The sequence below is a fragment of the Botryllus schlosseri genome, chromosome 12 (genome assembly GCF_051294905.1).
Source record: "Botryllus schlosseri isolate E-star chromosome 12, Bs_hap1, whole genome shotgun sequence".
NCBI lineage: Eukaryota > Metazoa > Chordata > Ascidiacea > Stolidobranchia > Styelidae > Botryllus > Botryllus schlosseri.
The window spans coordinates 18,937,817-18,955,096 of NC_137247.1; the positions used below are offsets into that span (position 1 = coordinate 18,937,817).

General features: G+C 40.1%; 1 protein-coding gene across 4 annotated transcripts in view; it reads left to right on the top strand.

Moving 5' to 3' along the window:
* Positions 1–17,280, top strand: part of LOC145451583 (uncharacterized) — a 96,927-nt gene that overhangs the window by 27,077 nt on the left and 52,570 nt on the right. For all 4 annotated transcript variants that reach the window (XR_013918955.1, XR_013918956.1, XM_080329792.1 and 1 more), the window contains 7 exons: positions 3,813–3,902; positions 4,402–4,508; positions 4,572–4,865; positions 9,040–9,142; positions 9,421–9,541; positions 10,044–10,232; positions 15,206–15,413. Coding sequence is in view for 2 of the 4 variants with exons in the window: in XM_080329792.1 (XP_080185918.1) it covers positions 3,813–3,902; positions 4,402–4,508; positions 4,572–4,865; positions 9,040–9,142; positions 9,421–9,541; positions 10,044–10,232; positions 15,206–15,413 (1,112 nt within the window). In the remaining 2 variants the exon portion in view is untranslated. The remainder of the gene's footprint in view (positions 1–3,812; positions 3,903–4,401; positions 4,509–4,571; positions 4,866–9,039; positions 9,143–9,420; positions 9,542–10,043; positions 10,233–15,205; positions 15,414–17,280) is intronic.

The following is a 17,280-nucleotide window of genomic DNA, read 5'->3' on the forward strand; positions in this document are numbered from 1 at the left end:
GAAAAATGTATATGTCGATCTAAATTTAGTTTACACCCCCTAAAACAAAAATCATCTGTGAGAGACCCCATTGCTCGCGCACGTCGAATTTTTTTGTATGTGAGGAAAGATTTTGCCAGCATGCAATTATAGACAAGTTCACGGAGTGCAATCATGGAATTATCATAGAGAATTTTCAAAGTATTTTCGGTCCCAGTGATCCATCGGTACCACATCTCCCCTATCCCATGTCACCACCATGATGGCCAGGGCTTTGGAGCCAGAGCCGGAGCAAGGAGCTGGAGCCCCAAAGCCGTGTATCATCATCGGAGCCGGGCCTGGAGCCATAGGTGTAAATCAAATTCTAATAGAGCCGGAGCCGGAGCTGGAGCCCGTTGTTTGAAAAGTAGCAACTGCTCCGATGTATATCACAAGATGCTGTGTTACTACCAGCGGAATTGTTGCCTCGTTGGCGCCACCTTTAACTAAGCATGTTCAAATTGTTCATACATAACGCGCTAAATTTGGGTATGTGAGATATAACGTGCATACAAAGTATTTACTGTATTGTGGGACATCAGTATTCGTCATACCCGAAATTTCGTCATCAGCACAACACTGATGCAAAATTGTGCGGTTCGAAAAATATTGATCTCTATGTAGGCCTATTTCACAAAATAGAACTGGTGCTCATGCGTGCTCAGCATATTAACTAATGAGTAATTAGATGAACGACGCCAGAGGATACACGTGTAACTTTCGGCACTTGCAAATGTCGATTTGGATGCACGCAGCACGCAGAAATACGCTATCTACTCTTGAATTAGACGAGTAAATGCCCGTTCATTGGTGATAGCTTTTAAATCAGGGGTGGTCAATTTCTCCAGTCGGCGGGCTGGATATCGGAAAATGATGTACTTGGCGGGCCGGATTCCTGAATCGATACATGATTCGCCCATTTATCCACATATACAAGGAATAAATCGTATAAAATGAATGTAAACTTTAAGTTCATTAAGCACTGAGACCAAACCGAGAATTCAATGAAACCGTTAACGAAATGTATTTCCATATCTGTTAAATTTAATGAGGCATCTGTGGTCGATCAAATCTGTCAACAAGCTCTTTGAATTGTGGTTTCATGTCGGACGTAGAAACCCTAAGTAAAGACTGCACGACTGCACGTGCACGTGTGCGTTACTAACATTTCCCATGGTTTGTTTGATCACTATACACTGCTGCACCGTAGATGTAATTACCGCCATGGTCATAGAACAGGCAAACTACGATCACCACTAAGGAATACAAAGGCGTGCATGAATGCGCGCTTTACAACGGCCTACGTCGGGCGGCTGCACGCGCGAGGATGTCCATACAGCTTCAAAGGTGATCCGCTAAAATAGGTGTAACGTTCCAAAAGCCGGATTTTCCAGATTAGCAGGACCCGTCATGGGCCGCTAGATAACGATAGGATAGGTAATTACTAGATTGGAAACGGTAGTTTCAAACGTTATGGTGGGCCATATTTACTGTGATGAAATATTTGATGTGGGCCACAAGGCGGTGTGAGTGGAACCATAAGCAATCCGGTACCCAAATTATATTCACTGATACTTTCGTGTCACACCAAAACTACTGCGCGCGAAGCTCAACAAAATTTATGGGCTTTACTTGAAGTTTTTAAATATGTTGGTACTCCCTGAAAACAGCCACGAAATTCCTCAGGCTATCTTTCGTATTGGGGGATTAAGCTACTTCTACTTGACAAAATTAAAATAGCCAAAAGTAAGTAGGTAGATCACAAAATATTACGAAGTAGAAGTAGAGAAGATCAGATCTACTTGAGTAAGTACCAGAAGTAGAGGAAAACTACCTGAGTACTTCCAAAAAGTAAAAGTACTTCGTTACTGACCAACTCTGGGCGCCACATCGTGACATTTTCGGAAAAAGAACTATGAGATAAAAGAAAACCGGTAAGGAACCACTGCTCTCTAGACAACTATCATTTGCTCTACACCAGGGGTTCTCAACCTGGGGGGCGCGGGAAGCTCTCATGGGGAGGGGGAGAAATTGACCACGTCTGTATGAATTCTGACTAAAAATGTACTTCACAGTTATTCTGAGAAGACGATTGTTAAAGATGAAACTTATTTCGTATTCAAGAAATCTCGCCAAATTCTAACTCCAGCGGTTGCGCTCAAAGGAGTATAGGCTGATTTCAACATCATTTGAGCAAATTTTTGATATTATTTGAAAATTTGGAGCAATTCCCACGTGTAAGTCATTCATTACTTCATAGCTTCATAGCTTTCGCCCTCAGTTAAATTACCCTGAAAACGCAATTTTTCAATTCCAAAACTGATGAAATTTAGCATGGCAGTACCGAACAATGCCGTGCCCTCTGTAGTCACTACCGGCATTAGATACAACCTACCTACCCAATCTATGTGCAACCTACCTTGAAATAATTTGATGTCCTGATTTATTTCTATTTTCAAACAAGTTTGGGGAAATTTGTCAGAAATGTTAAGGACTCAACAACTGGAATGCGGATTCAAACTTGGCGTAAGACATACCATATGTAATTAGGTATACTATTAGATCACGGAAGGGCAACTTGTTGCTGTAGATGGGAATTTGTGCGGCCGTCGACAACTAATTCAATTGGTATGTGTTGGCATCCGTCGACATGCAAATTGAAATTACGAATTCACTCCCAAATTTTTGAGAGATTTTAATTAATCTTGAAATTTCTTCACACCCCGCGCAATTCAACATAACTTAATTTTTCGATATTAATAGTAGCGCCCCTCTCACTCTGAGCCGGAATCGGCGTCGTGTGCTCCTCACGAAAGAAATTTATTTGTGGTACATTTGAGCGATTTGGACAGATTAACATAGGTATTTCGCGTCCAGTTAGTTCATCACGGCTATGCCCTGGAATGCGGCCTTAGGCTACATAAGTAATCGAAATGGGCCGTGATTAGCAAGAAGGTTGCCTACCTCTGTATTAGATGATGTGCTCTTTTTGACATGACGAAACGTGTAGGGGGTGTCAGGGGGGCGCAATATTTTCGACTATCCCCAAGGGGGGCGCATGTCCAAAAAGGTTGAGAACCGCTGCTCTACACGAATGGATTAGATGGAATGCTTATATAGCAGAAGAATTTTATGTCCAGGAAAGACGCAGTACGAGCGCAGCTGTCTGCTCCACCTGCATTTCTCAGTTTCCAGCTATCGGCAGCCTACCAGGCTGTATTTGTACCAGCTTTTGACAACTAATTATACCTACGGATGAATGATTCAAAGCAAGCCAATTTTTTTCTACTTGAAGTAGTTCGGGGATGCTTCTAAAATCACTAGTTTCACTCGTACTTTAGTTAATTGTGCGTCGCTACTCCTACTTCTAACTCAGTAGCACTCTGCTGCTTTGACCACCTCGTTATTTTTCGTTTCTAGTCTGTGTCAATACTGTTTCCTCGGGAACAAACGACTATATGGATCATATGTAGGGCGGTCGTATTATGTGTGATTTTTAACTTTATTATGTTTGAGGGGGTGGTACCCGTACTAAAATCGATAGGAAATTGATAGGAAATCCATGGACTCCAGGTTGAGGTACCCTGCTTTTAACTGATTGAAAGTAGTAATCATTATATGATATTACTTAAATCATGACTGCGAACTAATTCAGATATTGTCGAGATCCGGATTTATCAAGTTTATGCTTACATTCGTGCTTTGTTTGTGTCCAATTTAACTCAACAGCGTGAAATGGTGTTCGCTGAACTGAACTTACAGAATGTGTTCTTATTAGAACTCCACATTTACAGGTATCCAAACGCTGTATTTCTCTTGGGAGGTACATCAACGAATGCGGATATTACGTGGACCAGTAGAACGGAGTCTTCCTATACAGGATGGTGAGTGGTCTTCCCTTCTTCGTTAGGTGATTTCGAATTGTCGCATATATGATTATTAGCAAATGCCGAATCAACTCTAGAAACGAATAATTTTAACCAGTTAACCGATCTTTTTAATTTTCTATACAACCTGTGCGAATCGGCGTAGTCCGACAAATGGTTGTAAAACACATTATATTCAAACACTCATTTCTTATTATAATCACAAGACATTATGCGTTGCATATGACGTGACCATGAAATAGTTATCTGTCATAACTACGCGTCTTTTGACGGTTCCTGGAGAATGTAATGGTCGGTCTGAGACCCGTTATCAGTAGAAATCAAGTATCCATGTATACTGCATAAATTGCATATGGACGGAAGCCTATTCTTGACGCAGTGATGACGTTTCAAATCTGTGAATATGGCTATTGTCGAACATTTCGGGACACTCCTCGATTTTTGCGTCCCTCCGTATAAGAACCACCGAACTGAGATTATACGATTGTTCGGGCAGGGCTACTAGTCGACCACGTTATCACACGAAGCGGCTGGTCGCTGCTACGCCTGTGGGTTGGAAAGATCTACATCTCTCAGCAGAATCTTCATATATTTGTGAGAAATGTAATACAACTAAATCCGTTCTCGTGTGTGAACTTAACGTGATACAAACAAACTTTTGCGCAGTAAATATGAGCAGAATCATGCGTTCACCAAGGAACGCAACGGTGAAAGTGGGAGTGATTAATATGATTAATTGCTTCGCGAATGGGATACCGTATCCAACTGTGTACTGGATGGTATCTTCAACAAATGTCACCGAGTATGTGACTGGCAGCGTGTATCAAGAATTAGTCCCAGGATGGTCTATTCTTCATCTTAATAACGCCATTTTGAAGGATGAAACGACATACACGTGCGTTGCTGTTTACGCAGCGGGAAACTACAGAAGGCAACTTGAAACAAATTTGACGCTTACAGGTAAGTAATGGTCACACAGGGTATTCAGATTATAATATTACGAGGCCACTGTTTGTTGCGATGAAGGTATTCCTGTGTTGCCCATTATCGATACGTGTATGCCAGGGGTTCTCAACTTCCCTCGTATAACGGGCGGCATTTTAACAGCGAAAGAGACTGCGGGCCGCAGAACATTATCACCGTATCCTATTTGTGGGCTACTATTCAATTTAGGCTACTATAGCCCATTTACCAGTCTTATACGGGCATTTAGTACATTTTTATGCATTATCAAGCATTGCCGTTACTGTTTTTTGTGAGAATATCTAACTTCCAGTGGCGCAAGCAAATTCCTTCATGGAGCGTGCATTACATAGGCTATGTTGCCAAGTCTGCATCTGCACCTTCAACCCAGGGGGATCTAGAACTCCTAGTATCCCTGCTTCAAACCCTTCCACAAGAGAACCGAACTCTCTGTTTTATTGCGTGAGCGAGCAAGTATAAAGTTACGGTAACTGTTTCGTTACAGAGGCCAATATCACTTTGAGCTCTCAGTGCTATGAGAAGAAGTCAGACGTTCGGGATCATTTCTGAGCAAACCAATCAACTCTTCTCCTTTCCTCCCATGTCTGGAGCCCTACACCAATAATTACAGAAGTCAGCTTTGTAAAGTTGATGTTTTTTTCACTGGTCCCCTCCCCACGTTTGCCCAGTCCGCATTTCCTCTGGAAATATGTCCAGTCTGATAAAACGCACCTGGATAATTTGATATGCCACGTGTGTGCAGTCGGTGGATTCGTCCAATGTTAGGCTAAAGTAGTCTACGTGGAAACGTGTTTCAGAACACGCGATAATTAAAGATCGACTGACTGTTACTCTTCTGGTGACTGTTGAATCAGACAACTTTAGCTTCAAAATTTGTCAGGTGATGTTGGACTTGCTGCAAAGTTCCACAAATACCGAATATTCGCACAGTACGCTAAAGTTTTATTGAAGTCACACCTTCTCTAACATATTCTTGGGTTTAGTGATATTCCAAGCAATTTTGAACAATGCGTCTGTAAAGTATTCGGCAATTTTAACAATGCCTCGAAATATGGATTGGTGGGCTTGAAACCTAGCTAGCAACGTTTTCTCCCAGATCAGGCAGTACAACTCCAGAAGAAACTATCGTGGTATCATTTTGAGGTTCTACGCTTCGTTACAACAGCTTTTCTTCGACAAATGTGACACATCGGTCTTCCATAAACAATACTGTTCCAGTAGTAATTGCGTTCCTATTGAAAGATGTCGCGGGCCGCAAAATATTCGTCTGCGGGCCGCATGCGGCCCGCGAGTTGAGAACCCCTGGTGTATGCAGTTTCCTTATATTAAGCTTCCTTCCATATGATTGTTTCTGCTGGTTGATTCAATGAATGCACAGAAGGATTTGAATGAAATTCGAAGAGAAAATAAGAGGTCGTCACGGTTAGTGTCGAAATACCTCTACTTTTGGAGAGTATCCAGTAGCTTAAATATAGGCTATATAGACGTAATTCAAGTAATGACGTTTTCAGATACCTCATCTCCACCTGCTATATAAATTGATCTACTTCCTTTAATGTAGGATTACCATATGTCCTCGTTTAGAACGATTTGTCCTATTTTATCAAAAAAATCTAAAATGTCCTCCGAGGATGCCCAAATGTCTTCCTTATTCGCAATTCTGCCTCCTTTGTAACTTTGAGAGCCAGGCGATCGCAAAGAGAACTAAAAATGCCATACGCAAAATCTGGAATTCGACGGCAAGGTTGACAGGTCTTTCGGGAGTGGAGTCAGAAAAATTACCTTTTTTCAATTTTAGTTTACACATCGATATTATAGCAGTGAAATGTATAATATGTTATGATCTCTATAAGTCATTTTTTGTGTATCGTGAAGATGTATCATACAATTTCGTAGATTGTCACGAGCGTCTGACTTAGCCTACATCAGGGGTGTCAAACTCAACTTTCGTCGCCGGCCGGATTCAAACCTTCAGATCGCTCGCGGCCACACCAGTCAAATGATTCAAAAATGATACCTCAAAACTCAGGCCGTTGTTTTCTAATTTGAACACTTTATTGTCAAGCCAATACACATTATGGTATATCGGATAGTACGGATCGTAGGGGTTCTATTCTAGCTACACTTTTGTCGAAGGCAATGGTATTATGGTAATAATACGATGACTGGGGGTTGAATACAGTTGTAAACAGAGGCTCTTACGATGATATGAGTTGTCATATTTTTATGCATACTTTTAGTTAGTCGTATACTGCCGTCAGCCCGGCGTGTGCGTTTTGAGTAATACATGAGCTGACCACAGCCACAGATATTTGAATTATATCTCCGTGTAATTATTTATCGATGTAACCTGCATATAAAGGTTTCGCATTGGCGTTTTCGCTTCTGTGAATCACTAGTTTTGGGTCCCTTTTCCCATAAAATTCGGAACTCTTTTTACACCTTCTCGAAATTGGGTGCCAACGTGAACGACTTGTGTCTAGTGGCGACTGAAGTGAAATCACACCCCTGACTTACACAGTGTGACACCCACAGCCCTTGTTTTTTTTACTTACCGGAGTAATTACCGGACTAATTACTTCTATCTGTACTCTTACTATTTATATCGAGTGTACAGCAATAAGGTTTCTACTTGCAATTGAGTAGAACTCTGCGGAACTACTTCTACTATAACCATTTATCAGCGATGACTGGTCCGTTCACAATCAATATGGTGCTATGGTCATGTCATGTTGCTATGAGCTTATCTTAGATGAGTTCATTTAACGGTTGACCAACCCAAATGGGGTCATTCGGAATGTTGTTGACTTCTGGCGATGTGGCCTAAGGGTCATGAAGATCCAGCGTGAGTGCTGACCCTTCCATGTTTGAAATTTAAATCAACCCCACTTCATCTATGTTTATTAGTATTCAATCCTCTATGAAATGCTGCAAAAGGTTGTCCGACCATGCCTGGAAACAAGTGGCACCATATCGGACAGTGAGAGTATAGTCTACCAAGAGACATATGATATATACATAGGCCTATACATTGTACAAACGAGTTCTAAAGGAATTATTTAAAACATTGAATTGAGCGATCTATTCAGAACTTGATGGTTAACAGTTTCAAACATAACAAGGTGACGTTGATTTCAGAAACCCGCTTTGAAAATCCTCAGTATTAAAGTTAGGTTGATTTCAACGTAGAGAGAGAGAGAGAGAAAGAGAGTCTTTATTTTCATTCAACCAAAATACATAACACACGGCAGTGGTGGTGGTAGTACAGAAAATATGCATGCGCAGTATTCGGTATTAGATAGGAATGATCGATAAGACCGTGAAGGTCACCTAGTCTGATCACACCAGCATCAAGCAGGTACACTTGACTCTAAACAGTCTGGCTGTAAAAAATGTTACGGTAGTTTCAAAAAATAGAATAAAATTAAACGATGGTAGAAAATGATCAATGAAGCAATGTCTGGGCGATGTAGGGCAACAGTGTTAGTGTAACCACAAGAGGTGATCAAGTAGGACTTAATCTATTATGAGGCAATTCACGGATATGTGGTGGTAATGCATTCCAGATGATAGATCCCGAGTAGTCGATAGTTCTCTTAGTTAGGTTGCTATTGGGTGGGGGTAGCCGGCAATAACACGCAATCCGTCTTCCGTGTCTATATTTTGTCGTATGACATAATCACTTGCTTATATACAAGTGTTGTTTAATTCAAATATAGGGTATACAGTCCCAGTGAATAAGTATACGCCCAGCGTGAGATAATTTTGAATACGATGGGAACCTATAAAAGAAGATTTTTCTTAGTGATTCATAGAGGAGCATTTGAGGTTCGCGCTCCCAAAAGAACCTTGCTTTAGGTTCGTCAGTGCAGACAATACCGACATGGAAATTATTACGACATGGAAATGTTTTCCGCATAGGTAATGAGTTTTCTAAATCATCTTTTCACCGATTCCCTAATAGCCCCGCTTCTAACTATACGCACACCAATTTGTTTCGTTAGCTCAGGCATATATCTTTAATTTTGTATTACTCTCAACGACAGTGTTGTTTAGCATTTCCCCAGCATTTTCCTATAGCCCTCCTAAAAATGACAAGCGGATGGTGTCACAGTCACAAGCATCTAACTTCCAATTGAATTGCATTTAGTTCCAAGTGCTCCAGAGTATGTTGCAATCGATTCAGGAAATTGCTCATCGAATCTTACTATTGTCTGGAAACCAAACAGGAGAGCTTTAAATATTGTTCACAAGTAGGTAGCCAGTATTGCATCCTCATGCGTCATAACACGCTGCGATATGGATTATTATTTGAGCGTTATCGCGTGATAGCTGGCCTATATATTATTGTTTGGTCGCAATTGATTTCGTTGTAATCGTGCTATCATTGATCTTGTATGATGCCCAAATTCACCAATTTACATCACATACACCTCGCACGTTGACTTTTGTTATTCTTGCCATTTTTATTATATTCGTCATTTTGCCCCACGATTGCTATTTGTGTTAACGTGTTTTATTCGAATTATAGGCTGCATTTGCAGAATAATAACAACGGGACAGATGTTTACCAACGGTTAGCGACTCCAACAACAACCGACATCCAACATCATACGCTAGCTGTTCAACCATGGTCCACGTTTACGATATCGGTAATGACTTCAGATTCAAATATGTTCGATGTTAACTAGGTCGTGGGTAATATGGTGAATTCAGAGATGTCATTTTCACAAAATTGACTGAGGCTGTGGTCGCTTGCAAAAGAAAAGAAAATATCATTGCCGAAGCTGCCGTTGCAGTATGGATCAGTCGCGGCTTGTTCCATAGGTCATTGCGCCATCTATAATTTTGTGTTATAACCTTACTATCAATGAATCAAGCTATTATTATTTATGGATGTGACGTGACGATAATATTTGAATCCGTCGAAACTCGTGTCATTATCTGCGTTTTACCTTTTAAATGCCTAACTGAGACTATCCATGATTCCAAAGCCGTCCAAAATAAAGAAACCAATTTATTGGTTTATAGATGCATAAGAGAGCAACTTCTAATTAATATTCTTTATCTACGTGTTCTTATTTCTTTAACAGAACAGAATCGTATCACAATATAGAGTAGCCTTGATAAGTAAAAGGCTTTTATGTATTGCAGGTAACGCCATGTCTGCAGGAAGGGAAATGCGAAACCAAATATACGCTTACCAATCAAAGTCGACATATCAGTGCAGGATTGCCGCGAGAAGTGACCGATATACGCGTCACACGTTCTAGCACAAATAATTGTACTGTAACGTGGGAGAGAGCCGATGGTATACCAGCGGCATACATAACTCAATACAAGGTATGGTGAAACCATAGTGCTCATAATATAGGGTTACCATACGTCCTCTTTTTTGACTTTTTTCAAAGTGTCCTCGGAGGACGCTTAATTGTCCTCTTTTTTGAGAATCTTGTTTAAATATAGGTCTAAATTCGACTGACATACAGCAGTGTCGGGATCAAGTCACTACCTTCGAGTCACGAGTCATTTCGAGGCATTGCACATTTTGACTCGAGTCAAGTCAAGTCAATCGATTTTCGAAGGTAACTCGAGTCAAGTCAAGTCACTCGATTTTTGGAGGTGACTCGAGTCAAGTCGAGTTGCCTTTTCGAAGTATGAGGCATATGCCTACGTCACTGCATTTTGCTAGCTGTCGGAAATAAAGATCGAGTGGTCATTGATTTTGAACCTATGGACGAATATAGAGTTAAATGTAAACGCAAGAAGGCGCCATATCGCTCACATATACGTAGAAATGCTAAATTACATAAGTAATTGCATATAGCCTCTGATTATAGTTACCAGCCAAAATAGAGAATAGAGAAACGAATTGCTAAGATACAATACATTACCGATTTACAAGTTGATATGATACAATTCTAGCCTGCGCCAATGGCCGAGGACTATATAAATATTCGAATTCAATTTCAACAAAACAAGAGGTATGGTTAAGTTAAGAACAGAGAACAGAAATAGACATTTTGTTAATAAATTATTTCACTACCGTTTCCTGTTTACGACAGCGTAAGCCGTAAGCTTCGATCACCTCGTTTGCGGTCAATTTATTTGTGAGAGAGCAATGCAGGCTCAGTAAAACGGACAACCATTGAATGATGGGTCGCTATCACGGGTTACACCAGCGCTTCGCGAACAATCCGACCATATGTAAGATGCAGTGATTTTTATTGACATAGATTGCTTGGTGACTCCAAATTGACTCGTGAATTTTTCTCCGAGTCACGAGTCAATCCACATTTCTGATACGCCGAGTCAAGTCAAGTCAAGTCAAGTCATAGGAAAAAGGTGACTTGAGTCTGACTCGAGTCATCCCAACTCTGACATACAGTAAATCAGCACTGGAGTAACGCTCCGGCAGCTATTTCGGGAGCTGAGCTGGCTGTCTTTTTTAGTCAACCAACGGATAATGTGAAAGAAAAAACTGTATTTTTGGAATTGAGCCGGAAATGTCACCTTATTTTTTAGTCAACCGACAACGAAGTGGGAAAAATTTAACACGCTTCAATAGTATAGTATACTATAGCCTACCAGGGCTTTTCAACTGGGTGTATCGTACACCCTAGGCCTAGGGTGTTCCAAAATGTTAAAAGAGTGTACCGCTCAGATGGGGTGTACAATAGGTTTATGACTTGAAATAAAAAAGTTTGCCGGTAGCAGGAATTAATGTACATTTTGGTATAAATATACAAAATGATTATCATTTTGATCAAATCGAAAAAAAATGTCCCACACAAACTGATTTCAATTTTTGAAATTGGTTCAAATATAGAAAAAATTACAATTAAATGGCATTCTTTGCTAAAATTTAATCTTCAAATATATGTCCTTTTGCGCTTTTGGTAAAGTTCATCCATCAATTTGACTCCACTTTCTGTTATTATGTTGGTGCCAGGGACAACAACAACGCACATATCCGACTTCTAATGGGGTTGTAGGATACTTTATCGCTGCAGGACATTCGAGCGCCAAGATAGCAGCAAATAATCTTTGATGTATTCCAGAGCCCGACCGATATTGGATTTTTGGGTCGATACCGATAAAACCCATATCTCACACCTTACTGATAACCCCAATACAGACAGCCGATATTGAAAAGAAATTGGATATAGATAAGCACATTTTCAAAGCTTCAGAGCATTTATTTGAACATCTATACAGCCATGATTATACTTGAACATGAAATAAAGTAGAAAGGCGGCATCTGGACACCTGTAAAGTGTAAGCTATATGAAATATATCAATATTCTGAGTCTAGCGGTCAAAGATTATAGTGTTCTGACTTCCTACCGCTATGTTGTGACGTCAGGCCAATTGCCGATGATTTTTGCTGCTCCAATGTCCGATACGATTATTCTTTCAAAGGAGTCATGTCGTCTCGATATTATCGGCTCGCCGATAATCGGTCGGGCTCTGGTATGTCCCATCTTTAGACATCTGGTTAGATTATCAGGCTTCCTGACACGCATTTGCGATGATTAAGCATGATATCTCTTGAGGTATTCTCCATTTGGGGATTTGGAAGTACGCAATCATGGCCCTTGAGCTCCACCTCGCATTGCGTAGAGATGGAAGTTTTTGCCATTTGCTTAGTGGTAATCTACTAATTTCTTTGAAAGAGCGGCACGTTCTGCAAAGCTCATAGATAAACTTAAAATCATCCCTACATCTTCGGTTTTCTAATATTTACACCTGAAATTCTGGCTTGGTGGACTGTACCAAGTTTTCGTAGTGTTTTACCACATCATCTCTAAATCTGTAGCTGAGAGAGTTGGATTTGTTGAAGACGTTGGATTGGAGTACTCTGATATATGCTTTAAGAATCGATAATATGATCCTGGCAACCAATATATGTTGTGGTTTATGAAAACCCTTGCTTCCTCCATTTTGCAGTTTCGAAACAATGCCATTCCACCGTCTAGTATCAACAGATGCCGTGTCACATATGATATGACATTTTCAAATTTTCCGATGAATCATATTCCTCTAATCGGTTTTCTAGACCGCTGAAAATATTTTGAGTTGTATTATTAGTTGTCTACTTTCGCCTTTTCGAACACCCAGTTTGATTTATGTCAGACAAAATGAAATTATACGAGGCATACAGTCTTCATCTAAAATCGAAATTAATAAATATTTGTTAATTATTTAATTTTTTTCTGTAAACAAGAACACTATAGGATTAATTCCGTCTGGGAAATCGCAATTTACCAAAATACTATTTAAAATCTTCGCAATGGGAATTGTGTCAGTTAAATTCAATTCAGTCGATATATATATTGCATAATGTGTATCTGCAAAAGAAAGTTTATCCTCCATACAGTGAAAACTGGAAAATTTTTGTGCGGGATGTTTTTGTTTAAAGGGTCTTCTCTTTTGTGAATTTCGAAATCAGGACACAAAAGTTCATCATTTGTGACTACAGAAACACAAAATTCTGAATTTTCTTTTTCAAGTCATACCCCCAGTGTACAGGGGTGTAACAGATCCGCATTTCAGTGGACCGATGACTAGCTATCACACTAAATAGACCCGTTTGTGCGTCAGAACATGTTGGCCTGGTGTAGAACATTGTACAACGTTGACATCAACTGTACGCAGCTGTAATTACATTTCTTTTGCGATGTGATAAGCAAATGCTTCTCGTCATTTAAACGTTGTTTCTGGATTAATTGCTACATTTGCTATGCCTACAATCCTTATGGGAGATAAAAATAATAATAACACCCCCCGCATCGAATACCTCATCAAATTTGGGCCATCACCAAAATTTTATGGTGACTACGCCCTTGTATACTACTATACTATACTACTATACTACTACTATGATATTAATATATGCAACGTCACAACTGCGAGTCTATAGGTGGTTTGGTAGTGAAGTGACCCAAGTACCTATAAACTCGCAGTTGTGACGTTGCGTATATTTATAATATGACCTCGTCCAAAACCAATATGCCCTCTCGCTATGATCTTTCTGACAGGTGTTATATCACGTTTGCATTGCCATATATAGCTATAATCTGTGTATTCATTATCCCACTTATGGATCACCTGAATGATTTGATATTCGTATGATTGCGTTTATGATACTTCATCAGTCTACATATATTGTCCTTATATATTATTTTTATTTGTTTAGTCTGAGATTACCATATTTCTGTGACACAAATTCCATACACTCTTTAGCGCTCACTATAGGATTTCAAAATTAGTCATGACGTCACACTAGCAAAGCGTTGCTCATAGACCAGAGATGGTCACGATCCGGTTCAGGAGTTTGTGGCTGTGCGTTGTGTAACCGGGACCGAAACCACATTTTTCAGCCCCTTCCCACCCAAATAAACAATTATTTTGAGCCCACCATAGAGTAATTGATGCAACTCCTGGGGGATGGGGGGGGGGGGTTGCTATATGAATCTGGTTTCTATATGCCGCTGGTCGTTAAATTTCTTGGATTAATTCTGTCAATAATATTGGTTGTTCTATATATTACTATATGGTTCCCACAGTTACTTTACTCTCCGCCCACATGATCAGTGTTAGCGGTAGAGCTGGTGGAGGATGACGAGTTCGAAAATACAGGGAGCGTAATTGCACATTGTTAAGTCATGTTCATTTCCCACGGATAAGATTGTTTATCAGCCCTATTCCGGTGCGCACCACGGAGCGTTATAAGCACCCCACATCCAGTGGTTTCCAACCTTGTATGGTCACGACTCCATCTCCAATTTGAAAATTTTCCGTGGCCCGGATCAAAATTTGAGGAGCACTTTTGCACTTTTGCACTTTTTGCAAGGGTGGTAGTCCCTAGGATGGTCCCCATATTAAAATCAATAAATGTGATAGTAAATCGCGCGCAGCGCGAAGAATAATATCACGCATCAGCATAAATATTCCCTAAAATAATATTTTCATGTTAATTTACGAACAAATTAGGAGCCTATACGTCAAATCTTCAAAATTACGGACAATTGACATATTTTAGAAATTCCTGCCGGACGCCAGTTTGAACAGTGAAATTCCAGACATTTCCGGGAAATTCCGGACGTATGGCAACCCTAGTTTAGTCCAATATATAGCTTTTTCCGATCGTTGAAGATCCCAGTCACACTCGTCAAACTCTAAAGAGTAAAATCATGAGGAATAGGATCAATATGAAAGTGCGATTACTTGCTAGTTACCATGTCGCTTTATAGTATATTTGGTTAATTTCGATAACGTCTATGCGCCAATATTCAAGGTGTGCTATATTTCAGATGTTCATCAACGAAAGTTCAAACGAGCCGCCATCTGGAATGAAGAAAAATGGCACCATAGCTGAACATATTCTTAGCGGCGACACATTCACGTATAATGTAGCGGCTATGCCCAACTCTGTATACCGCATCGGCGTTCAGGCACACACTTGCTTGGGACCTGGTGATATTTCATGGTCCGCTCAAAGCTGCATTATCGATTCGGAAGGTAGGACATGAGCTTATATCATATGTTTCCACAGGTCTGTCATGATTATATGATGCAAATATTCTGTACATTAAATTAAATACCAGCCTCCTTCCTTTTACGACGGATCCCCATTCAAATCTTCGAATAGTCCTATCACATCCTACACAGCAGTGGTCGGGAACCTTTTTTGTCCGAAGCGCCATATTGACCCCATATTTTCCATTCAAACTTCCAAAGAGCCATACATTTTAATCAACTAATACAGTGGTCGGGAACCTATGGCTCGCGAGCCATATATGGCTCTTTTGGGCATAAAGTATGGCTCTTTGCGAAAATTCTAATTTTGTGCATCATTTATCAATATTGCGGAAACTTGTTAATGAATCTTCAGCACGACCAATATAAATATTCTTGTGGCAGTATAAACATGTCTTTGAGAGGTTGATACAATGGCGTATTCAGGGTTGGGGGCTCGGACCCCCTTTTCAAACTCCTCAAATCTAAGTTATTGTTTCGCCTGCGACCAATATCACTCCCGAATTTCGAAACATCCGCCATGAAATCTCGGATTGCACGATGCGTTGATTGTTCAATGAGAATAGCAGACAAGGTGACGCCTGTATGACAATTCAGTTTTCAAAAACACATTGTCTTCCTGATCTACGGCGAGAAATGAACTCCGTGGAAGTGACATTCACAATTACAAATTCAAATTACAAGCAACACCATATAGTGATCCACGTTCTTGATTGACCAGGTAGATTGTAGTTGCTGTTCAAATGTAGGCGTGTGGCACAACTAGTAAGGGCATTTTATGGAATATTTCACAAATCTGTGAACTATATTGTTACCAAACAATTTCTTCACCAATATGTCTGTGAAGGCCACTTATAACATGTGTTAAAATGTTGAAGTTCAACTCTTGTGGGAAACCCAGAAAAAAAGCTGTTAAATTTGACAACTTTGAAAAAATAAAATAAAATAAAAATATTTTTATCGGCTATAAGTAACCAAGGATGGGTTTAATAATGGTTTTTCATGTTTCTCAATTGATTGTTAAAATTTACATTTTGCTACAGGCTGTTTTGTGGAAATATATGTAAAAGTATGGCACTGATGGCATAGTTATCTAGTCATAAGTACACCGTTCAGTAATTCGATACCGAACGATTCAACAAATTCTGTATGCTGTAATACTGGGTAACACACACATATATAGGCTTAAAACCAGTTCAGTAATTCCTTAAATACAGTTCTAAGCCATGCAGCAAGGTCTAAAACGGCATTTTCTGTATCATTCCGTTCTATAAGATGGACGCAATTGTACCGAAGTAAAAAAGCGGCTATGAATCCAGCACGGCCTTGTGTGAGTTCATTGTCAATTGCTACTGAATGGTTCGACGCAGTTTCACCATAATTTCTTATCCTTGGCATATGGATCAGCTTGGATCAGACGCTCATCTATCCAGATAACACACTATGAGCAGCGGTTTGGGTTAATAAAGCCAACAATCCTGAGTTTCAACATTCCAACTGGAATAGCTGGATTAAAAGAATCAATGGTAATGATGCAAACCAGCGCGCACGGATCGAGTTCCTTCCAGTTATTGAAGGAGACCCTGATGACCTCAAAACCTTCTTCGCCAGTCTTAAAGAGTGCACACAGCGCGTTGGGTAGCTATAGTGACCTTCGATCTTCCGATTCGACTGAAGGCTATATATATAATGAAGCAGACAAATTTACACGTCATTCCAAGGTCGAGTGGTTTTCACCTGTTGAAATCTCATATTGGACCAATTGGTGACAACATGGAATATTCTGGGATACTAGATGTGATCCAGTTGATCTATGCTGGAAGCACAACAACCATCCACATCATGGATG